Below are 21,872 nucleotides of genomic sequence, written 5' to 3'. Positions count from 1 at the left end.
AAATACAGAGGGGGTGTCTTAGTAATGACCTTAATATTTTCTACTTGATATTCCATATCCATGACATAAATAAATAAGAAAATAAACCAATTCCCCCAATCGAATCTCCCATGGCCATAAGTAGGGGTGTCAATTGGACTGGATTTGGTCCAATCCAGTCCAGTCCAATGTGAGTCCATTACAAATGGACTTGGTCCAATCCAGTCCAATGACCATTTTGGACCAGTCCAGGGACTGCCCAATCTGTTTAAATTCCTATTAATTTAGATTGATTTCAACTCAAATCTAGTTTATTGACACCTATGTTCTTATCTTCTATTGATGGATTAGATATTGACTCAATCCAATATAAATTCATTATGGATGGATCGGGTCTAATCCAATATGTCATATTGATCCGTCCAATTCATCCAAATTTAATGTCTTATTGATCCGTCCAATCCGTTCAAATAGATTTTGATTTGGATGAAATCCAACCCAAAACCGGTACATTGACACACCTAACCGTAAAGGATGGAGATGTTATATAAGAAAATTTGCATAAAAATTAATGCAAAAGGCCAGAACTAGATGCTTAGCTTGTGAACTGAATAAAGATTAAAAGATGGGAAAAGGGAAAGTTGGGATGGGAAACCTTAAGCAAAATGCTCTCCAACGTGTGAAAGAGGACTGCTGCAGCAACACAACACAATGAGGCAATTTGGTCGGTGGATTGTTATAAAAGCTTATGTTGTTTTAACAATAATGTCACATCCCTCCTCTCTCTCTCTCTCTCTCCTTCCCAAATCCCTATGACCCAACAAACAAACCATTCACCCTCCTTTTTCTTTTCTCTTTTTCAATTTTGCATCGCAACGGCTTGTTTGTTTGCAAAGTAGCTATTTTATAGACATCGGATACCCCCACCACCACCCCATCAGCCATCAATCGTTCTATCTCCAACAGGAGTACGAGAGACATCATTACCCCAAAAGCAATCCCCAATTATATTTGATCAGAGAGATTCAGAGTTCATTCTTTTTCTTTTTCTTTTTCTTCTTCTTCTTATCTTCATGTTGTGATTTGTGAGTAAGCGATCTGACCCGACTTTACCGCAGTGAAGAGTCAGTGACTCTATTCCACATGTCTTTTCCTCTGGTTCAACAAGTGGTTTTTTCAGTGGACGGTGATCCAAACGGGTCCATGTGTTGCCGACTGCGTTTTGTCGGATTATTTCCAATTTCCCATGCCTTCCACCTTTTTCTTTCTTCTTATCCTTATTATTATCTGTTAAATAAAATTATTTTGTTATTTATATAAAGCCACTTTGAACTAAATTGACCCAAATACCCCCCCCCATAACAGGAGAAATACCATTTCTCACAAAATAAATGACGAAAGGGTAACTTGTGGAAACTTTACCTGGACAAAATTGACTTTCCCTTTTCATATACCAGAAGCAGCTAATAAACAACATAAGTGAACTCTTGAGAATAATTAATGGACGTCTGTCTCCCTGGTGCCAGCCAAAGATGTGGAAAATTAGGGCAGGAATAGGCTGAGGTTAACGCAGTCATTTTCCCCCACTAAAACATAGAATGCATGAATTCAAAGAATAAAAATAAATAAATTCCAAATCATCTCACCTATCACCCCCAAAAAAGTCGCAAAAGCAGATTCTTAAAACCACGTGGCATTCAGCCCATAACATACATACTCCACAAACTCATCGTAGAAAAATGCGGCTTCTCCTGACGTCAGCCGGGCATCTAGATCTTACTGCTGCGTGCCGAGAGAGAGAGAGAGAGGCTTCCCTCTCCTCAGTTCCACTCTCTCAGCCAGCAAACTCCAAAAAGCAGGGCTTAGACTCAGTAACTGAGAGAGAAAAAGAAAACAAAACAATCAGAGGAGAAGAAGAAGCACAATTAACAGCAATGAAAGTTCCTTGTCCCAATCTTTTTTTGTTTATTTTTTTGACTCTGCCTTCCATAATTCACCCGTCAAGAGGGGTGCCCAGAATTCAAAACTTGAGCACGGATGCTCACAGAAGAATTCTACACCAGCCCTTGTTTCCGGTCGACTCCACTCCTCCACCGGACGAAGAGCCCCCGCCTCCACCTCCAGGAGGCTCGGCTTTCCCTAACCCAGATGAGCCCTTCTTCCCAGAGGTACCCACTGGTCCAACCCCGGATCAGACCCAGACTACCAATACAGCTCCTCCTTCCAATAACATCTCCGGCCCCGTTGCAACTGCAGCAACACAGCAAGCCAGCCCAACAAAGAAGGTTGCTATTGCAATTTCTGTTGGAATTGCCACCTTGGGTATGCTCTCCGCATTGGTATTCTTCCTGTACCGACACCGGGCAAAACACCCTGTTGAATCTCGGAAGCTTGTCCGAGGGAATTCCCGACCGTTTCTACAAGAATCAACAGCCTCTGCTTCAGACTTTCTCTACCTCGGGACTGTGGAGCCTTCGAATGGGAGAGGACGCAATCAGCCCAATGGAGCAAGCTCTTCCCCTAACAACAAGCTAATCTCGATCCATCAGTCGGAGCTGCATCGTCCAAGCCCCGACCTTCAGCCACTCCCGCCGCTGGCCAGGTCTCCAAGGAGGACTTCACCCCCTGCTGCCATGTCATCCGATGAGGATACATATTATACTCCCCAGGGCTCATCAGTTGGGAACGGTGGAAGTCCTTGCACATCTGTTACACGTCAAATTCTTCCCACAACCACCACTTTGGCGATGAATGCCAAAAGCCTCACCAGTGCCAGTAGTTCTACTCCTCATTCTCGGAGGTCTTCTCCCAAATCACGTCTTTCAATGTCTTCTCCTGATGACAAACATACCATCGTACCATCAATGCCACCTGCACTAGCACCTCTTCCTCCTCCACCACCCCCACCCCCACCGCCGTTGCCACCGCCACCACAAAAGTACCAAGTTCAAGATGGTCAACCTAAAACACCATCGCCTCCCAAGCGGAGGGCGAAGTTTCCATCTCCACCTTCTCCGCCACAAAATTTGGTTCGTCCTCAGTCAATCAACGATCCATCACCAATGTCATCTAAAATACAATTTCCACCTCCACCTCCACCTCCACCCCCGCCACCGCCTCCACCACCAGCAGTGCTTAGGAAAGGAAGACCTACAGAAACAAAGGTATCGGCGTCGATTCCCGTTCAGACATTGTCTAGGCCTCAACCTAAGTTGCCTATTCCAAAGGTTGTTACTGAGACAAAAATAGCAGTACCAAATGCAGAAAGTACTCAAGGTGGTTGTTCTTCCGAGCAACTCAATGCAGGCAATGATATAGATGGGGCAAAGCCCAGGTTGAAGCCATTGCACTGGGACAAAGTACGGGCAAGTTCAGATCGAGCCATGGTGTGGGACCAATTAAAGTCAAGTTCATTTCAGTAAGTAGCATGTTAATAGACTTGATTACTCTGTGCTGTTCCCCTGTTGTATGGTTTTTAATCTTAATCATCATGTCACTTGTTTACAGATTAAATGAAAACATGATTGAGACTCTTTTTGGCTGCAATTCAGCAAATTCGGTTCAGAAAGAAGCGACTAGAAGAAGTGTGCTCCCTCCCGTCGAACAGGAGAACAGGGTTTTGGACCCAAAGAAGTCACAGAATATAGCTATACTTCTGAGAGCATTAAACGTAACAAGAGATGAGGTCTCTGAGGCACTCTTAGATGGTATGTTGCCTGGTCTTCTCCCATGTCTGCCCAGTGATACGGGCCTTAATTGTAGTCTATGATTCATCCATAAAAGAAAGACATGGATATATTTCCTATATGGTAGTTATACATATGGCTTAAGACAATTACTAGTTTGTAATAGAGAGCGAGAGAGACTCACACTATTCCACTACTACTAGAACTCATAGTCCCATAGAAGTAGACATCTTAGGACACATGATATCTTCTGCAAAGCATAGAAAACTGTCCTCTATAGGACATCTGCAACAAGCAATGCCTAGGGGCTGGGCCAAGATAATACAACTCATAACACATCATTCTAAATCAATCAGGTTATTAGTTTCTTTAATCAATCCCAAACTTCAGGCACATAAGTGGAAGTGACATCAAAGATGGTTGCAATGAATTTTAACTTACAATCACTTGCTTAAGTTATCTGCATTGACAATCCTAATTACAAGTGCAATAGATATCCCAAATTACATCACCATGATTACCCAACTTAAACAGCCACAACTATGTTGGTGCTTTAACATTCGAGAAGTCTCTAGATGCATAAGTTGTGTGCTTATTGAGCCCCTGTCATTCATATAAACATGTACTTAGTCATCAAGAAAAGATAGGTTAACTAAGAAAATAGAGAGAACCCAAAGAACCATAACATGTCACCACAAGCTACTGAAGGATTTTCTCCACAAACAACTGAAAATGGATTGTTTACTATAATTCAAAGAATAGCCTCCACATTTTTTACTGCGCTTCTTATTTGTTCATAACAATTACTCTTCATCAATGTTCATTTTTAATCAGTTCTCTTACCTGGTAAGTGATTGTGTTCCAAAGAAACACTTATGGTGAACTTGCCTCTTCTCAGTTTTTGTTATCCAGATTTTGCAATAGATCTGCATTTTGTTTATGCAGGAAATGTTTGATTGGTATCATTTCCTATGCACTTGTTGTGTAAAAGTGAAACAAATCAATCTGCCTTCATTTTATATTTTTTGTGGACATCATTTATATGAAAGGTAAGTCCCATCATTAATTAATGGTGCTATTATGTTAGTAAGCAGTATAGATCTGTGGTATGTGAACTACAAAAATCAAGTATTAATATCAACGGGTATATTACAAACAGGATTCTTGCTTGTTGAAGAATCCTTTCAAAGTAGACAAAAAATGTAATTTATGTTATGGTGTAACAGGTAACCCTGATGGTTTGGGTGTTGAGCTTTTGGAAACTCTGGTAAAGATGGCCCCAACCAAGGAAGAAGAACTAAAACTGAGGAACTACAATGGTGACATATCAAAACTAGGATCTGCAGAGCGATTTCTCAAGACGGTGCTGGATATACCATTTGCTTTTAAAAGAGTTGATGCAATGTTGTACAGGGCCAATTTTGAGGCAGAAGTAAAATACTTGAGAAAGTCCTTTGAAACCTTAGAGGTATTGTTGCCTGAAAACTCCTAAATCATTTCTACTCGGTATTACTCTTGAGTAACAACGGTCATTCATGAAATGGAATTCATTGTTGTGACACTTTGACAGGCAGCATGTGCAGAGTTGAAGAACAGCCGGCTATTCCTCAAACTTCTGGAAGCAGTTCTCAAAACAGGGAACCGGATGAATGTTGGCACCAACCGTGGTGATGCTAGAGCTTTTAAGCTGGATACACTATTGAAACTAGTAGATGTAAAAGGTATTGATGGAAAGACAACATTGCTCCACTTTGTAGTGCAGGAGATTATTAGGTCAGAAGGTTCAGGTTCTGACCCCGCAGTGGAGAACCCTCCTACTAAGATGTCCCCAAAAGTAAAGGATGAGGATTTCCGGAAGCAAGGTTTACAGGTTGTGGCTGGACTGAGCAGAGAACTTGGGAACGTGAAAAAGGCAGCGGGAATGGACTCAGATGTCCTAAGCAGCTATGTATCAAAACTTGAAATGGGGCTTGAAAAAGTCAGGTCTGTTTTGCAATATGAGAAATCAAATACGCAGGGGAACTTCTTTGAAGCAATGAAACTATTCCTCAAGGAGGCTGAAGAGGAGATCATTAGAGTCAGAAGTGACGAAAGAAAGGTGCTATGCCTTGTAAAAGAGGTGACGGAATACTTTCATGGAGACACAGCAAGGGAAGAAGCCCATCCTTTCAGAATTTTTGTGATTGTAAGAGATTTCCTCTCTGTGTTGGACCAAGTTTGTAAAGAAGTTGGACAGATGCAGGAGAGGACAATGGTGGGTTCTGCCAGATCATTTCGGATATCTTCTAGTGCTTCATTACCAGTTCTTAACAGATACAATACTAGACAAGATGGAAGTTCAGATGAAGATAGCTCGTCACCTTAACACGTGCACCCTGTGAAGAAATGGCATTCAGAAAGGAACCAATTAAACAGTGACCCTATCGTTGCACATCATTTTTTTTTTGGTGGGGAAGCTGGCTATGTAGAGTGATGATAAATTCCCCCACAAAATGGACAGGATCCTCTTAAGTTATAGGTGGTGCTTCCAAAAGGGAAAAGAAAAACAAACTGCATGGAAACTAAAGAAGCATAACGTTTGCAGACTGGAGTCTGGAGACCTAAGAATCCATTAATAGAAATTGAAGTTAACTCAGATGTCACATCAAAATCCTACACCCAACAGGAAGCTCTACGAGATACATGAAACTAGTCGGGACTGTTTCACATTTTATCGTCAAGTATGAACTACTAGAGTAACAATGACACAGTTAAAGTTAAAGATATAATAATCTTTCAGCCAATTTATTTAGGAAAAGGGGAATGTTCCTTGAATTTTGGGATCACTTATTTTTTGTGGTTCAATGTAGTTGTTGAAATAATTCATTGTGAGTAGACTAGCTGTTGGTTAGCTGTTATTTCGTGGAGGGATTTTATTGGTATATCGTGCAAGGGATGAATACTTCTCCCTCTCTTCTTTGTATATTGTTGAACCAATAAATCTATCTTCCAACAGTCATGGAGAAAAATCGTTTCAAAGCGCTTTACTCTTTTTCTGTTGCTTTCTTTTTGAACATTTATTTTCAATTAAAGGCAGCAATTTGGTAGCAAAGCTCCACCATCATGCAGTTCCTACTGTGAATCGTATTCCACCCGAGTAAGAAAAAGAGGTTGCTACACAGTTAGCAGGAAAATTTAGATGGATGGAAATTACACTAAATTACAGTCCTCACCATCTTCACTTTATATCTCTAGCCTGTGATCGCAGAGAACAGAAGCCTAATGTATCTAAGTGGTTTTTTTTTTTCAATGAAGTCTGAGATCAAAATTAGAAAAACCCCACTTTCCAATCAATGACTTTTGGGATCGATTTGAGTCCCCATTAGTTCTCAGATGTGAATATCGGAAGGGAAATTGGCATCTTTGAAATTACGATTATTTCGTATTTTGATTTTGTTTGAGAACCACTTTACTCTTTTGCTGATGGAATGTATGGATCCATTTAAGAAAATAGATTTGATCAAGCTAAAAAGAATACACTGATTGTTTTGTCCAGTCGTATAAACCACTGAAACTGAAATCGCTTTGTGTGGTCAAGACTAAAGATTCGTGGGAATTCGCATCCCAAAATCCGATTAGCGGTCGGGCCCTTCTTCTCCACCAGGAGGACATGATATGGTTGCAATCATCAGTTGAAGCTACTTTTGGCCAAAGTAATTTCTTAACTTTTTATTACTCGTGAAGTTAAAAATGTCCTAAACGATGTTTCTCTCTCTCTCTCTCTCACACACACACAACACACGCATGACATTTATCCCACTTCCGTAAATAAAGATCAAAGTGAGAATTCCGTAAAATGATTCTTTGGCTCTTTAATTGCTCCATTTGCAAGGAGTACAAATACAAATACGTAGAGCGCAAAATCTTCTATTTTATATTATTTTGTATGTATTTATACAGTACATATTTATATTTGTACTCTTCTTACAAAACAAAAAAAAAAAAAACAGAGGTTTTGACAAATTCTTTTATACAAGTTTAGGCCGTAGAATTCAAGGCAAAACTGGAAACTAGACCGGTAGGTCCATTATCTCAGGTAGAGACAGCATATTCGAGTGAAAAGAATTGGCCTCCACCGAATCTCTTTGTAGTTAGAATTTTCCTCACTAAAATTTTCCACTTAATTTCATCTTTCTTGCTGTGTGTCTGCAATCTCTCCTTGAAGTTCCTGCAATGGCAGAAAGCTCTTGTTTTAGTAACAATTTTAACTAAAGTGACTGGTGATTATAAAGTTAGAAGTGCATTAATTAGTCTCAGAAAGTAAGAGACATTTGCTTAAAGAGGAAAAGAAGAAGGAAAGAAAAGGATAGGAACAACCAGATGATTGATCCATTGAAGCCATAAGAAAGCATAATAGAAGAAGGGAAAAGTTGATAGGGAGAACACCTGCACAAGGGAACCCTGCACTCATCGGAGTTGGCACAGAGGCGGGAGTGAAGTTCGAGGAGCTGCCACATTCTCTTGCAATGGATGCAACCCCCTGGAACTCTCAACTTGCAAGCAGCAAAGTGACGGACGAGCAACTCAAGCCCCTTGCATGCTGAAAACGTACAGGGTGGCTGGTCCCCCTTGAGAACTTTGTCATGGGGCCCAATTGTTCTACATCCATCTCTGCATATGTGAACAAGGGCTTCCATTGCCTCGTATAGTTGTAAATAGATCTTCTCCTCTTCAACCTTTTTCATCCTTTCTTGCTTTCTCTGCAACAAAAACTAAGCATACTGAGAGGTTGGATAAAAGGGTTGGGAGCCCAACTTTCACTGTTATCATTTACCAGCCACGACCATTGATTCTATATATATCCATTACTCTGATGAGCTACCATGAGAAAGAAATCTCACCGAAGCAGCTTCAACCACTGATTCTATAATTTCCCTTTCTAGATTTGGATGACTTTGCTTCATTGCCTTCCATCCTTCGGTGTAAATAACAGCCTTGAAGTTCTTCAAGATCATACGATGACACGCGATACTGAGACGAGGAGCGTCACATAATAGTGCAAGCTGGAACACATCTACTACGTTCTCTGTAGCGAGTAAACTCCTCTCTAGTTGCAGCTCACATGCTCGCTTCAATTGGGGAACCACATATGCGTGTGACAGCACCAACAAATGCAGTACAAATTCATTCATTTCTTCTTCCTCGTAACTACAAGCAGAAAATATCAATGTGAAGAGCAGAAATTATCACTCGAAATCGTGAGTATATTAATTTCTAGTCATCTGGCCGGGTTGCTGGAAGACATTATATACCAGGATGAGTACAGGAATCGAATGAACACTTGTACTGCTTTGTGGGGGACACCATGAATGGAAATTGATCGCTGACGACCACGGCCTTTGGTATGCCTTAATATGTTCCTCAGCACAGGAGAAGCCATACCCTGTTGGCAGATCGATGATGAAATGTCGCCAGTGCTATAACAAGGAAAACATTGGATGAAAAGAAACAGGAACAGTACGTAGTTTGTTAATGTAGAAAGAGAACTCACGAGAACGTCGGCATGTGCACAAATATCACCACCATCATCTGTACTAATACGCACATCAGCTCTATAGCCTTCATGGAAGAGGCGATCCCACATGTTTCTGGTGCAAGTAGTAACAAGGCTGTATCCCCTCACCGGTGATCCATCTTTATTCAGAACCTTCTCTTTCTGGTCATAGCTAGTTGTCGGTAGCCCAGTAAATGGAGGTGCCGCCGGCGCCGAGGAGACCTTCTCTATGACTTGGCAATCCATCTTTGTGTTCTTTATCTGTTTGTTTATTTTTGGATCTGCAGCCTGCTGCACATTACATTACAGTATTAATGTTACACAATACACATCGTTCGGTTTGACTAAAGGATATGATATGGTCAGCTGCCACGTGACGTGATGAATATCATAATAAAGATTGATAGCGTTGATTTGGATTTTCGATCCAACGGTTGCATGTCATGCCAATGCCATTAATCATTATGGAAAATTGAGGCGGAGTGGATTCGGGTTCGGGTCCAACAACCTTCTTTCTCGATATGCTACAAACAAAGTCACACGGGATGGGTTACGAAGCAAACCCAATTTCCTGCCCACTACTCACTACCCACACTTACTGTAGGTAGGGCGAGGGGGTCTAAAACTGGAGTAGGAAATCTGGGTTCGTTACGAAGCCGAATCAAGAACAAAAATTATACGGGTCTATGACGGTTCATGACGTGTTCACTCTTGATTGGCTAGTTTGTAGCAGATCCCGACCCGTCAACCTCTCGTCACCAACGTGGTCCTCAGTTCTTTTTATGCTCCTTTTTCTTTCCTAATTTCGTGAATTATCACGTGCGTTGGATTGGCATCTTGAGTTTGGATTGACAGGACAGACTTTAGACCCAGACTCCATTCCTGATCCACAAGCCCAGACATGCATGATTGATCTAGAATTACTGATCAACACGGAGAACGCTATGTTCTACCAATCGCCAGTGATAACAGATCCCAATCCAACCGTCAGTACATATGCTTGGTTCATTTTCACACCATTGGACACATTCAAATTAAGGCAATTTCTATGATGCCGGAAGAACTTTGACAAGTCAAAAATAAAAAAGAGACCATGCTTTTGGTTTGGGAATGGGAAGCTTAAAGATGAAGATCAGGGAATCAAAAATTAAAAAAAAAAAAAAGGGAGACAGAAGAGAAGTGAAAGAAACTACAAACCCTCGTGCTTTGTTGTTGTGTCTAATTCAAATGAAACCTGAAAGAAGCTTCAAGAGAATCACCTCCCTTCTTTCGATCCTACGATCAGTGAATCTATAAGGCTAGAAAAAAAGAAATCCTAAAACCCCTTACCGGCCTCAAAGAACCCAAACCTCTAATCCTCCCTTTCACAGTGTGAAAGGAGGAAAAGAAATGGGGCGAGTCTCAGAGGCTGGAAGCGGTTGTGCCCAGGTGAAGATGATGATGATGATGATTGCGTGGTTTTAAGTCGAACAAAGAAAAGCAAAGACCCAGAAGGAGAGAGATGGATGAGAAGAAGATTAGTGGACGATAATGGACGAAGGGTACGAAATTAATTAAAAGCCTTTTATTTCCAGTTCCGTAGGCGCAGATATCGGACGAAACCGAAACGTGTAATTGTAGATAGACCGGTATATCGCTCCGTCTCTGTTCATCGTTCACGCGCCTCTTAAAACTGTTTTTAACAATTTTTAGGCTTTAGCCCAACAAACTTAACAGCTAACTGTACACAGAAGGTTTGCCGGTCGACACCAGTTGAGGAGGAGACGTTGAGATTATGATATTCTAATTAAGACAAACGACACGACCCAGAACAGAATTATGATGTTCAGTTTAAAAGTTGCTGGATTGATCAGGATTACGGGCAATGGCGGAAACCCATTTCCTATCTCTATTAGACGACTTCTCATTCCAAAATTAAATTAAAAGGGCATGGACACCATGATTCACCTAACGTGTCTGCGAAAGGACTTGTGAGCTGTGAAACCGAAAGGAGAAGGGATAAAATTAATAAAGGATTAACTTTGTAGGATGTTCCGTAAAGAAACCTCCCTGAAATTTTTCACTTTGTTTAACACAATTGATTTTGTACGCAATCTACTGTATGCCGGTTCAGTGCAAACGTATGTCAAACTTAAGGACGATTGATGCCCTGTTGAACAAGAAATCCACTAGAATATATAGCTCAATTGCTCGAAGAAGGAAGATTACGTTAAATTTCTTTACTTGGACGCCCAATGGTTTGTATCATCACTTTGATTGGATCCGATCAGAGACCGATACCACAGACTTTAATTACGACTCTTAAAGTCATCCATTACCATTAGAGTAACACTGACTTGGACTGAGAATCTCGAAGGAGCAAGATTAGCCATTGTCTAAACTTTAAACTAAAGCACTGTCTGAAGTTGAATTGGGAAGGTAACAGTCAGATGAGATCCAACCAAAGGAGGATGTACCTAGGTTCGATCTCTCTGAAGCCCCAAACAATTTCCATGCAACGTTTAATGTATTCAAAATGCAGAGTTACAGAAAAACAATCTTAATACAACGAAAAAAATTAAAGATGGGCAATTTTAAGAGAGGTATGGGATAATGTTTTTGACACACATGATATGGTCATGGCTGAAAGTATCGATACAGATGATATTATCTGTTTTCACTTTTTAGGGTCATGATATCATGTTTAAATAATAATACTAATACTAATAATAATAGTTCTCCATTCCTTGGTGGTAAGGTGCGCATTGATTGATTGAAACTAAAATAATAGGGAAAATTATAGTGAGAGTCAGTTCAACATTTAAATTGACACGACAAGTTGGTTCAGAAACCAACAAAACTCTGATAATCGACTATGTATTTCAAATTATAAAAACCCCTGTCATGTCATTGGAGGCTTATGTGGTTGTTGCCAACATGAGATTCTTAATCCATGTTAGACACAGCATGGATTATTTGAAAATAAGAATAGGGTTCACTTTCTCTCCCACTCCCTTTGTCTTTCGATCTCCTTCCCACTCTTCACTCTTACAGTTGTATTTCCCTATTCAATGATTGTGTGATTTGAGAAAAGGGTTTTACATTATCGCTGTCAATCTATCGTTTGTGTGATTTGAGAAAAGGGTTTTACATTATCGCTGTCAATCTATCGTTCTCCCTCAATCTCTCTTATTTTGTTTCTTGTTTAATCTCTCATTCTCCCTCCTTCTCTCTCTTGGTCAATCTCTCCTTCTCCCTCACTCTCTCTCTCTCTCAGTCGATCTCTCCTTCCTCAATCTCTATCATCATTCTCTCTCAATTTCTTTCCCGCTTCCTCTTTAGTTCTTTTTTTATTATTTTTCTTACGAACTTATATGGTACTAAGTAGATCGTATTAAAGAACATAAGACCAACTTGGTATGGTTCCAACTCCCTCAGCCCAATTTGATAAAAATTCATAAGAAGCTCTTGGCTATGAAATTTACACCAACTTGATAGAAATTTATAATTTGAATATGCAAGTTGTTGGTCCCTTGACTAACTTATAACTTGTACAGTTTGATTAGTACTACATAAGTTTCTGTGAAAATTAAAAAAAAAAAACGAGGGAGGGAGTGGGAGAAAGACTAAGGGAGAATGATAGAGATTGAAGGAAAATGAGAGAGACAAATTTTGATTTGGCTGTAGACCAAAGTTGAGACAGTGGGAGGTCAAGAGATGACTATGAGAGCGAGAGATAGTGGGAGCGAGAATGAGAGGGAGAGGGAGTGGGTGAGACAAAGGGAGCGGGAGATCGAGATATAGATGTCTTAATTTTGGTATAAATTTTTTAGTGTGCCCAACATGGATTAAGAGTGCTATGTTGGCAACAACCACATAAGCCTCCAATGACATAGTAGGGGTTTTATAATTTGAAATGTACAACCGGCTATCAGAGTTTTGTTGCTTTCTAAACCAACCTAGAGCGTAAATTTAAATATGCAGCCCTCTCTGGCTATAATTTTCCCAAAATAATAAGTATTGATGCTTTTTTATGCTAGTTTCAGAATTTTTCAATATCAATAAGCACTCTTTTATGACGTACAATGGTACAAATTTGAGCATTGAAGAAAGGTTTCAGAATGTTATTTTTTATGGTAAATTACAAATATGTACCGTTTTATTTGGGGGTAGTGGCAGATAGGTATCCTGAACTTACAGTTGCAATACTTGAGTACCCTGAACTTTCAAAAATAGACACTTGGGACCATCTGTTAGTATTCCGTCAATTAAAAATTGCATAATATCAAAAATACTCTTCTCATTAATTTCTGAAATCATTCTTAGGTAACCGAACATCTCCCCATGATGACATTTTCACATGGACAACAAGTAACATATTCAAATTTTCCAACGACAGCATTCTTTGGTGATGATTTTACTTCGTAGAATGATCACAAAAATACACGAGAAGAGTATTTTTGACATTACTTAATGTTTAGCTGATGGAATACTAAGGGATGGACCCAGTGTCTATTTCTGAGAGTTCAAGGTACTCAAGTGTTGCAATTGAATACCTATCTGTCACTACCCCCAAAGTACAGGGTACCTATGACCTATCTTTAATTTACCTTTTGGGGTGTTATGGATCGGTCTCCAAGCCCCGTTTGGCATCGTTGTTCCCGCAGGATCATGTTTGGTTCGAAAACATTACAAAGAACACTATGCTTCTATTCTGGAATATGACTTCAAAATCGTGTCATCATTTCTCTAGAACACCGATTGAGAAATGTGGTGTTTCCACGACGTCATTTCAAGTTAACGAACACATTACTGCCTACTTTTTTCCTTTAGGCTGCGTTTAATTGCGGTGGAAAAATCCTTACTGAAAAAGTCAATCAATTGAAAAGTCAGTCCATTGGTTTAAAAGTCAGTGAATCGATGTATCATTTACATTAATTTACGATGAAAAAAATAACCGAAAGAGTGATTTATATCGATTTTCGATGTAAACCTTTCATTGGAAACAAACAGCTGAAAAAGTAGACCAGGTGTAGAATTTTACACTGGTCTGATTTTACAATGAAAACAAACGCATAAACCAATGATGGAGCTTTGCATCGATTCGCATTTACACTACACTCAAACGCAGTCTTTTTTTTTTTTTTGCTGCAACTGTTGCTCAATTGATGGTTCTTGAAGAATAGATTGCCGAATGGCTCAATCCTTTAATCAACTATAATTGAATCCTTATCTAAGAGTCTAAGACATTTGGAGTTTTCACTCTTTATTTTGTTAATATTACATCAACCAAAAAAGTTAAAAGAGGGAGAGAATTATGTCTCCGGGTAATTCACATTATGAACCGAAGATTTCAAAAGCCATATTAGATTACACCAAAGCTGGGGGCGCTAATAGTGAACTCCTAAAATGTTGACCAACCAACCAATTGATCATTAGTTTAACGAAGGACAACTATCGATGTCACAACTGACAAGTCTAACATAAGAGGCAGTCGGCACAGATACAACTCCCAGTCACATTGACCATTAACAGAACAATCTTCTGTTTATTGACTCTCTCCGATGATAATATAAAAAGAATAAGCAAATCTGTGTTGTTTGAATGCTTCCAACTACAAAGTTCTCTCAGAGTGAAAGGTAAAAAAAGGACCAAAAATCAACTAATAACATTTTCATATAAAAAGCTTTCCATTGAGATCCAATGTTGGTTTCACTCTAAATCATTCCTCAATTCCAACACCAACAGCAAAGTGCCCCACGTTCCTACCCTGCAACCAAAACATAAAGCAATTGGTATACTATTCCAACATTACACCATTATTTGGATGGTTTTAGGATCATTTGAACAGGCTAATTTTCAGGGAGATATATATCTTGGGTCACATCAAACAGTTAAAATAACCTGCCACACATCACATACGTTGAAAGGTGATGGCAACAAGGATAAAAGATAGTATTAAACTATTAATCATGCAAAACTGGTTGATCTGAAATTACCTGAGATATCATTCGCTGCTTGTTCAATAATTGGGTTCTTGCCTTGTTGACGATAGAATTTGGGGATTTGTACAACCTCTGCAAAGATTGCATATAAGCCAAAAGATAAGAATCGCTATTTTGGAGGAAATAAGAGAGAACCGTTGAAGGTCCTCATCAAAAGAAGAAAAAGAATTAACAGATTAATTCTAACCAATAAAAGAAATAAATAAACTCTTGTAGTTATACAAGCTGTGTATTGAATTATTTTATTTGACCTTCCCATGTAAATTCTTCTAATAGATGGGGAAGAAAAACATTCCAAGTAAAAACTCCAGCTCTTGTACTAGCAGAAACTCGATCAAGTCATTTAAAATGGAAATTGCAAAGTCAACTGCCTCATGTGCTTCATAATACCTTACCGACCAAACCATGCAATAAAAATGTTGAATATTACATGAAATTAGAAGAGCATTACACAGTGATATTGATTCCATCCACGCTTCATATCAAAAATGGTACCTTTTTCTTCTACGAAACAATTCATTGCTAAAAATTATTGAGGTGACAGTTGAATAGCCTCGGTGACAGAAGAGACACTAACATTACACCGTCACTGTAATGGTTTCTATTAACTGGAACAGCTACATGTTAAGAGCTAGTTTGAACAGGATTCCCAGCTATCTGGGGTCATGGGAGGAGTTGACTGGATACAGACCAAACTTTTGGCATGTTTGCACAAAGTGGACACTCTCAGATTTGAATCCATGTCTCACACTTGTCAGCCTGAGATTACACTAAGCAGTGGCTCCTTGAACAGGATAATATCAAGCATATAACTGAATAAAATGGCACTAAAAAACAGACAATAATGAATGCTTCCCTGGAATTTTGATTGTAGTTTGAACAACCAAATATCTCCAATTATACACCTAGCAAGTCCAATTGTTTGAAAGAATCTGCCTCTAAAGTGAGTTGTAACAGTGGATTTAGGTGTGAAACCAAGTGGGAACGAATTAATGCAAACCACTTTACTAGTTTACTTTATTAAATGATTTAAGGCAAACTACTTACATAAAAGACAGGTGATTCCTCCTAAGACTGTAGGAGATAAATGGGGATAGGTGAGTAAAGAACTAAAGATTACTGATAAGTGATTTCCTATGATCTTAAATAAAACAGAGAATTTCTATTTTTAAAACATTAAAATAAATTCAAAACAAAACGTTTGTATATGTGATGATTCATGCATGCATGGTCCTAGGCGCAGCCCTTTCAAAAGGCACACACCTGGTTCGCCCAGGCGTGCACCTTTTGAAAATTCAACACTTTTTTTCTATTTTTGAACCTAACGGCTGGGGTGTGGCACAAAGGTGGCTCGTAGAATCAGGAACGTAATATGTTTTACATCACATTAGCTAATCAAAGTAATGCAATTGAGGAAAAAATGAGATTGTGGATTTTACATGCTTGAAAATGTTTTATATGTTTGATTTTTCTTATAAATTCTCATTTGAATATGCTTTACATGTTATGTTTATGTATTTTAATTTTTGATAATAGGTTTTTTAAAACATTTATTTTAAAATTTAAGTTTATATTTTTTTATTAATATTATGTTTAATATTTTTTTTATTTTTTATTTTTGCATTTTTTGGCTTTTTTTTTGTTTTTCTGACATTTTTCAACTTTTTAGCATTTTTTGTATTTTTGTGCCTTGATTAAAAAATGTGCGCGCCTCGCCTTGCACCTCAGGCTCAAATTGGCCACTGTGCCTTGCGCTTTTAAAACACTGGCATGGTGCAAACTCCATCAGAGCCCATAAGTGAAGATTGCTTATTGCTAACATTTGTATGTGGTGTGGATTCTTATTATTTACTGATTAAAAAACAAGAATTTTGTATCCTTAAATTAGGGTGTGGATTCTTCTTAAGTTCTTTTATTCCCTGATATTGTTTTTTTTATTCCCTTATATTGGTGTTTTCCTAGCATGAAAGGAATACTACCATTGTTTTCGAAGCTCAACTAGTCAATGATTAATCATTGCCTCACCACAATGTGATTCCTAAGAAGAAACCCCAGAGTCAAACGATAAGCTCTTCGGGCCGCTTTTCATTGTTTCATGCAGTTTCAGGTCAATCCTTTTTTTTTCATTTTCCCCATTTTTTGATAATTAACCCTTTTATTTAATTTTCTCCATTCTTCTTCTTGCGTCCTCCTCTCTTTTGTTTCCAGTGAAAGTTAACTAGACCAAATTTGTAATATAATTATAATAACTAGTTATAGAAAATTCCTTAATCAATTAAAATTAATGACCCATTGCAAGTCTGAACTCACAGTGAGGTAGGCAATCATTAAGCAACTTACAATTCTGCATACAATTCTAGAAGTGCAAAAAATTGCTAGTTCTTCCACATGTAACTAGAATATGGATTGTATTATGAAAAATCCCAGCCCTTTATCAAAATCAACTGAAGGGACATAGAAAAGTTGGTCTCTTATTTATTCCATTCCTATACACTAGTAGAGTTGCATAAAAAGGTAATACCAGTAAAGATTCTTTTACATAAACATGGTATCTTATGTTTTTTTTTATCAATAACAACAACTTTTATTAAGAAAAAAGATTATAGAAAAATAAAATATGAAGGGAGGGGTAAAAAACTCTTAACCCTCCCTAACATTAAAGGTCAGATTACAACAGAGCCCAAAAAAGATTTGATCTTCCCACCCCTTGTTTGGCCAAAGAGTCTGCTAGAGAATTGGCACTCCTCTTGGCCCACTGAACCTGAATTTGCATGTTTTGAGTTATCTGGTTGATTTTCCTTTTTTCATTTGAGAACTTCCACAGACTAGAATCTTCCCTCTGCAGCCAGCTAACGGTCAGCCTAGAGTCTCCTTCCACCAACAATTTTCTGATTTTCAACATGGTATCTTATGTTCATTGATAGTAAGTAAATGTTTGTTTATTTGTTTGCTTATTACACAATGAGTTTGTTTATCCTAGTCATCATTTATACATGGAAAGGCCACAAAAAGCAAAAACATACCATTGCCAGGAATGTTTCAAGACATGGATAAGTAACAGAAAAGAACAATGAGCATAAAGATGGCATACATCCAGTTCTAAAAACTGGAAAGCAAAAAAGAATAATATTGATTTTACAAAATTAATGCTCAGAAATCATCAGATGTATCCCAAATCCAAACATTCAGAAAACAATAGCAAATATCAATATTTATTTAACGATCAAAATCTTGGTTAAGAATATATAAACACCTGAAGCATGATAAATAAAAGCAGCATAAACATATTCAAACCATAAATACACAACGAAAACAGAATCCAACCTTTTCACTGTTTGACATAATATGTTCAGCTCCTACATGTTTTCCCCTTGGAGTGAATTCAAAGACATCCTGGAGAAATTCATTTTCCTGTTTAAACAATATAATTGGTAAAATATAGAAGTAAAGAAAGACAGTAGCATATTAACTCAAGAAATTACAAATACTTGGAAAAGAAAACTGACCAGCATGTGCTTGGTAAATCCACCTCCCAAAAAATGCTTCAGAAAGTTCAACTGTTGGAAATAGAAATTAAAGAATTTTAGAAAACCTCTGGAACTTTCCAGCCAAATTTAAATGATATTAGAAGAGCACAATTGTAGGAAAAATTATACCTGTATCAACTGAGACCATGTTGAAGTGTTTAGTAGATCTCCTCCTATCTTCATTGAGGTTTCTGGACAGTAGCCATCCTGAAATTGATTCAAATTCTGGATCACAGCTCTGTTCGACATGATTAATAATATGTGATTATTTCAACAAACAACACCTCAAGAAAATCAGTGATATCCTTAAACAAGTTCCTCTGGCTGTTGAGATCTTTCTTGCCTAAACCTTTACCACCTGCCTCCACAGAAAGGTTTCTCACTTGATTTAAGATTTTACCCCTCAATCCTTGTATATATGCACATCCTTCCCGAGAATTATTCCCTTCGTGAACTGAACTTTGACTAGAAACCTTAGCTTCACTAGAGAACTTCTCTAGTTGTCCAATCTCAAAAATAAGAGCTATTGCTTCACCAGATGCAATGCGAATTGACCGATCATCCTTATCAAGTAGACCTGAAAAATGAGCAATTGAACTGCACCAGATTGCAAAAATCATGAGTAATAACTAAAGATTCACATCAAACAATAAAGATGTGTTATTGAAGTCGAAATTGAACTCACTCTTGCCAGATTTTTGAATTAACTCTCCATCCACTAATGGTTGTAAGAAGAAATGACCAAGCAGATATTGCAGTTGTTAATACAGGCACTGTAGGTTTGGACGCATTCACCTAAGAAGTAAAAGACAACAAAATCAGTTTCAAATTGAAATAAGGAGGACAAAATATAAATTTGCAATTTCAAATAAAATGAAAAAAAACTAAAACACCAGTGGTGTAAGCCTGTCAGTTAATAGGACCAAAATCATTATACTGCTATCAAGTATATGATCAGAGGCTTTCAGTAATAAAATTATGGTGCATTTTTACGTACATTAGGACCTGACTTTGGATAAATAAACTGCCACATAATTTGCATTGATCTTTCAATCTCCTCTGGAACATTTCCGCCAACAAAAGTGATAACAGCCAAACAGTCCAGTATCTAACAAATTCATATAATCCAAAAAACCAACAGATTGTTTATCAGATTTTTTCTGCAGCCGAAATCTATGGATTTCAAAATATACAAATTTTCAAAGTCATACTTACAGATGATATCTTCGATGGATCAGATCCAGATTTAAGAGCTTGAGAAAGGGGAGGAATTGAATCTTCCAAGATTTCGTGTGCTGCTGCACTATTGCCACAACCAACTGTGATAGCCAGCAATCCTACAGAGCAGAATATGAAAATGATGGTTACAAACTGAAAAATGATGAAAAAACAAATGCCACAAAAAAAAAGAGTACTGCACTAACCAATAACACGACAAGCTAAGGATATCTCTTTGCTAGACCCCTTTTTTATGGAATTGAGGCACTGGTGCAGTAAAGTAATGCAGCTGCAAGAAATTGTCATAGAAGTAGCAGAAACATAAGAATGTCGTGTAACTTAGCAGAGTTAATTTGGCCATGGGGGTAAATTTGCAATACATTACAAGTCCATATACAGACACATAAATACTAGCATGCATATGTATCTGCCTGTGCATATCCATGTGTTAATATGGATTGTTGCATGCATGCTGTTTACCATAGATAAAGTCAGTTATAGAAGGGTCCTACAGACTTGACATGGAAAACTCTGAAAGATTTAAAATCAATGGTTACTCGCTTCAAGAATTGAGAATACAATAAATAACATTCACTTACTTCTTTTCAACGAATTGATGCTGCAACTTATTGGTAAAAGCATCGATAATAAACAATAAAGCCGATTCTCGAGTGGAACCCCTTTGTCAAGAAAAAAGGGAAAAAAAATCAATTCCAGCAGGGGACACAAAGCATTAACAAATAATTCAATAAGCAAACAGGTTTAAACGGTAATAAACATTAAAACAGTAAAGTATACACCTTTTTTCAGACAATTTATCAAGACATTGTTCCAATCCTGAGTCGCTCAGTTTATCAGACTCCTGCGCCTGCGAGTCATAAGTTGTTGTCGACGAAGAACTCAAAGTGTCATCGTCGTCACTTTCAAACAATAATGCGGTTTTACGTTGACTACTACCTGCATGGACAGAAAACGAAGAACAGATGAAATTGAAACATGAAAACCAACTGACAACGAACTCATAAATTTGCCAAAGTTAGTTATTGGTAATTCAAAAGGAACATGATATAAACACAATAAATATCAAAAGAAACGGTTTAAACAAAACTAGGACACAAAAATTCTGTTATTCAAGTTGCAAGATTAATCACAAGGATACGAATCTGCGTTTTCTTATTTGTCTTTCTTATAAGACGGAACCCTAAATTTTGACATTACCGGTGGAGAAAAATACGAACTCACAAAAACCAAATCAGAAATGGTATAATAAGAAAGGGAAAAAACACATATCAGAGAAAAATTAGAGATTTCACTTACGTTTACCCATCGTCGTCGTGTGTTAGAAACAAGGTTGCTGAGATTGAGGAATATCACAATGAAGAAAATAAGCTCTTAGGTAGAAAGTACTGAAGAACAACAGAATTCGCAGGAAAGAAAACGGATCGATGTCTATATTAGCAGAGAAAGGTGCATCCATCGGAGATTTTAAGAAATTTTTCTTCAAAGATGAAGTGAGAGAAAAGGGAAATCAGAGTCGAGCGTGACGAGAGATGTAGGTTTTCTGGCCTTTAGGGCAACTTCCAACTTCCAGCCCTCTTTGTGAATAAATTAGAAATATCAACGTCTGGTCGTCTTTCAAGCGCAAAATTGACCATAAAATTGAACGGACGGTCCAGATTTCATGTGCCCTCTTCGGACTGGATATACAAACCTCAGCCAATGCAAGTGGTTATCTGCTTTCCTTGTTTACTTTTGTCTTTTCCCGATTTTTACTTGATAGTTCCCGTTTTTCCACCCTTTCCAAGTTAACGCCAACGGGCCAACGGTGTCTGAAAATCCGAATTCGAATCGGAGATTGACAATTTCAAATAGAAGTGAAGAGGCGAGTCGAGGCGGTTTCTCAAATTAAAAACTTAAAAATCATAAAAAAATAAATAATTGAAGT

At 38.1% G+C, this 21,872-nt stretch overlaps 3 protein-coding genes across 6 annotated transcripts; 1 reads left to right on the top strand and 2 right to left on the bottom strand.

Annotated features, from left to right (window-relative positions):
- Nucleotides 1–1,703: 1,703 nt before the first annotated feature.
- Nucleotides 1,704–6,673, top strand: LOC104608201 (formin-like protein 6). The gene is made up of 4 exons (XM_010274121.3): nucleotides 1,704–3,397; nucleotides 3,487–3,686; nucleotides 4,892–5,133; nucleotides 5,236–6,673. Exons 1-4 carry the CDS (start codon nucleotides 1,719–1,721, stop codon nucleotides 6,028–6,030), a joined length of 2,916 nt encoding a protein of 971 aa, XP_010272423.3. The 5' UTR covers nucleotides 1,704–1,718; the 3' UTR covers nucleotides 6,031–6,673.
- An 882-nt stretch (nucleotides 6,674–7,555) lies between these two features.
- On the bottom strand, nucleotides 7,556–10,646 carry BT4 (BTB and TAZ domain protein 4). 3 transcript variants are annotated; one of them, XM_088888082.1, is made up of 6 exons: nucleotides 10,396–10,646; nucleotides 9,196–9,489; nucleotides 8,957–9,087; nucleotides 8,546–8,852; nucleotides 8,091–8,404; nucleotides 7,556–7,872 (listed from the first exon to the last, which is right to left on the bottom strand). In XM_088888082.1, exons 2-6 carry the CDS (start codon nucleotides 9,442–9,444, stop codon nucleotides 7,737–7,739), a joined length of 1,137 nt encoding a protein of 378 aa, XP_088744208.1. In that variant the 5' UTR covers nucleotides 9,445–9,489; nucleotides 10,396–10,646; the 3' UTR covers nucleotides 7,556–7,736. The 3 variants fall into 3 exon arrangements, with proteins under 3 accessions (XP_088744208.1, XP_088744209.1, XP_088744210.1); XM_088888083.1 differs by having other exon boundaries at nucleotides 9,196–9,486; XM_088888084.1 differs by lacking the exon at nucleotides 10,396–10,646 and having other exon boundaries at nucleotides 8,957–9,121; nucleotides 9,196–9,337.
- Nucleotides 10,647–14,574: 3,928 nt separating this feature from the next.
- On the bottom strand, nucleotides 14,575–21,553 carry SAT32 (interferon-related developmental regulator family protein / IFRD protein family). 2 transcript variants are annotated; one of them, XM_010274131.3, is made up of 13 exons: nucleotides 21,245–21,553; nucleotides 20,728–20,884; nucleotides 20,527–20,607; nucleotides 20,134–20,216; nucleotides 19,925–20,046; nucleotides 19,707–19,817; nucleotides 19,395–19,504; nucleotides 18,994–19,306; nucleotides 18,839–18,916; nucleotides 18,689–18,739; nucleotides 18,507–18,593; nucleotides 15,177–15,254; nucleotides 14,575–14,947 (listed from the first exon to the last, which is right to left on the bottom strand). In XM_010274131.3, the coding sequence occupies exons 1-13, from the start codon at nucleotides 21,252–21,254 to the stop codon at nucleotides 14,900–14,902; spliced, it is 1,329 nt and encodes a 442-aa protein (XP_010272433.1). In that variant the 5' UTR covers nucleotides 21,255–21,553; the 3' UTR covers nucleotides 14,575–14,899. The 2 variants fall into 2 exon arrangements, with proteins under 2 accessions (XP_010272433.1, XP_010272442.1); XM_010274140.3 differs by having other exon boundaries at nucleotides 18,507–18,575.
- Nucleotides 21,554–21,872: the final 319 nt, after the last annotated feature.

Source organism: Nelumbo nucifera, chromosome 5 (genome assembly GCF_055504915.1).
Source record: "Nelumbo nucifera cultivar China Antique chromosome 5, China Antique-T2T, whole genome shotgun sequence".
NCBI lineage: Eukaryota > Viridiplantae > Streptophyta > Magnoliopsida > Proteales > Nelumbonaceae > Nelumbo > Nelumbo nucifera.
This window is presented reverse-complemented; position numbering and strand designations above follow the sequence as displayed.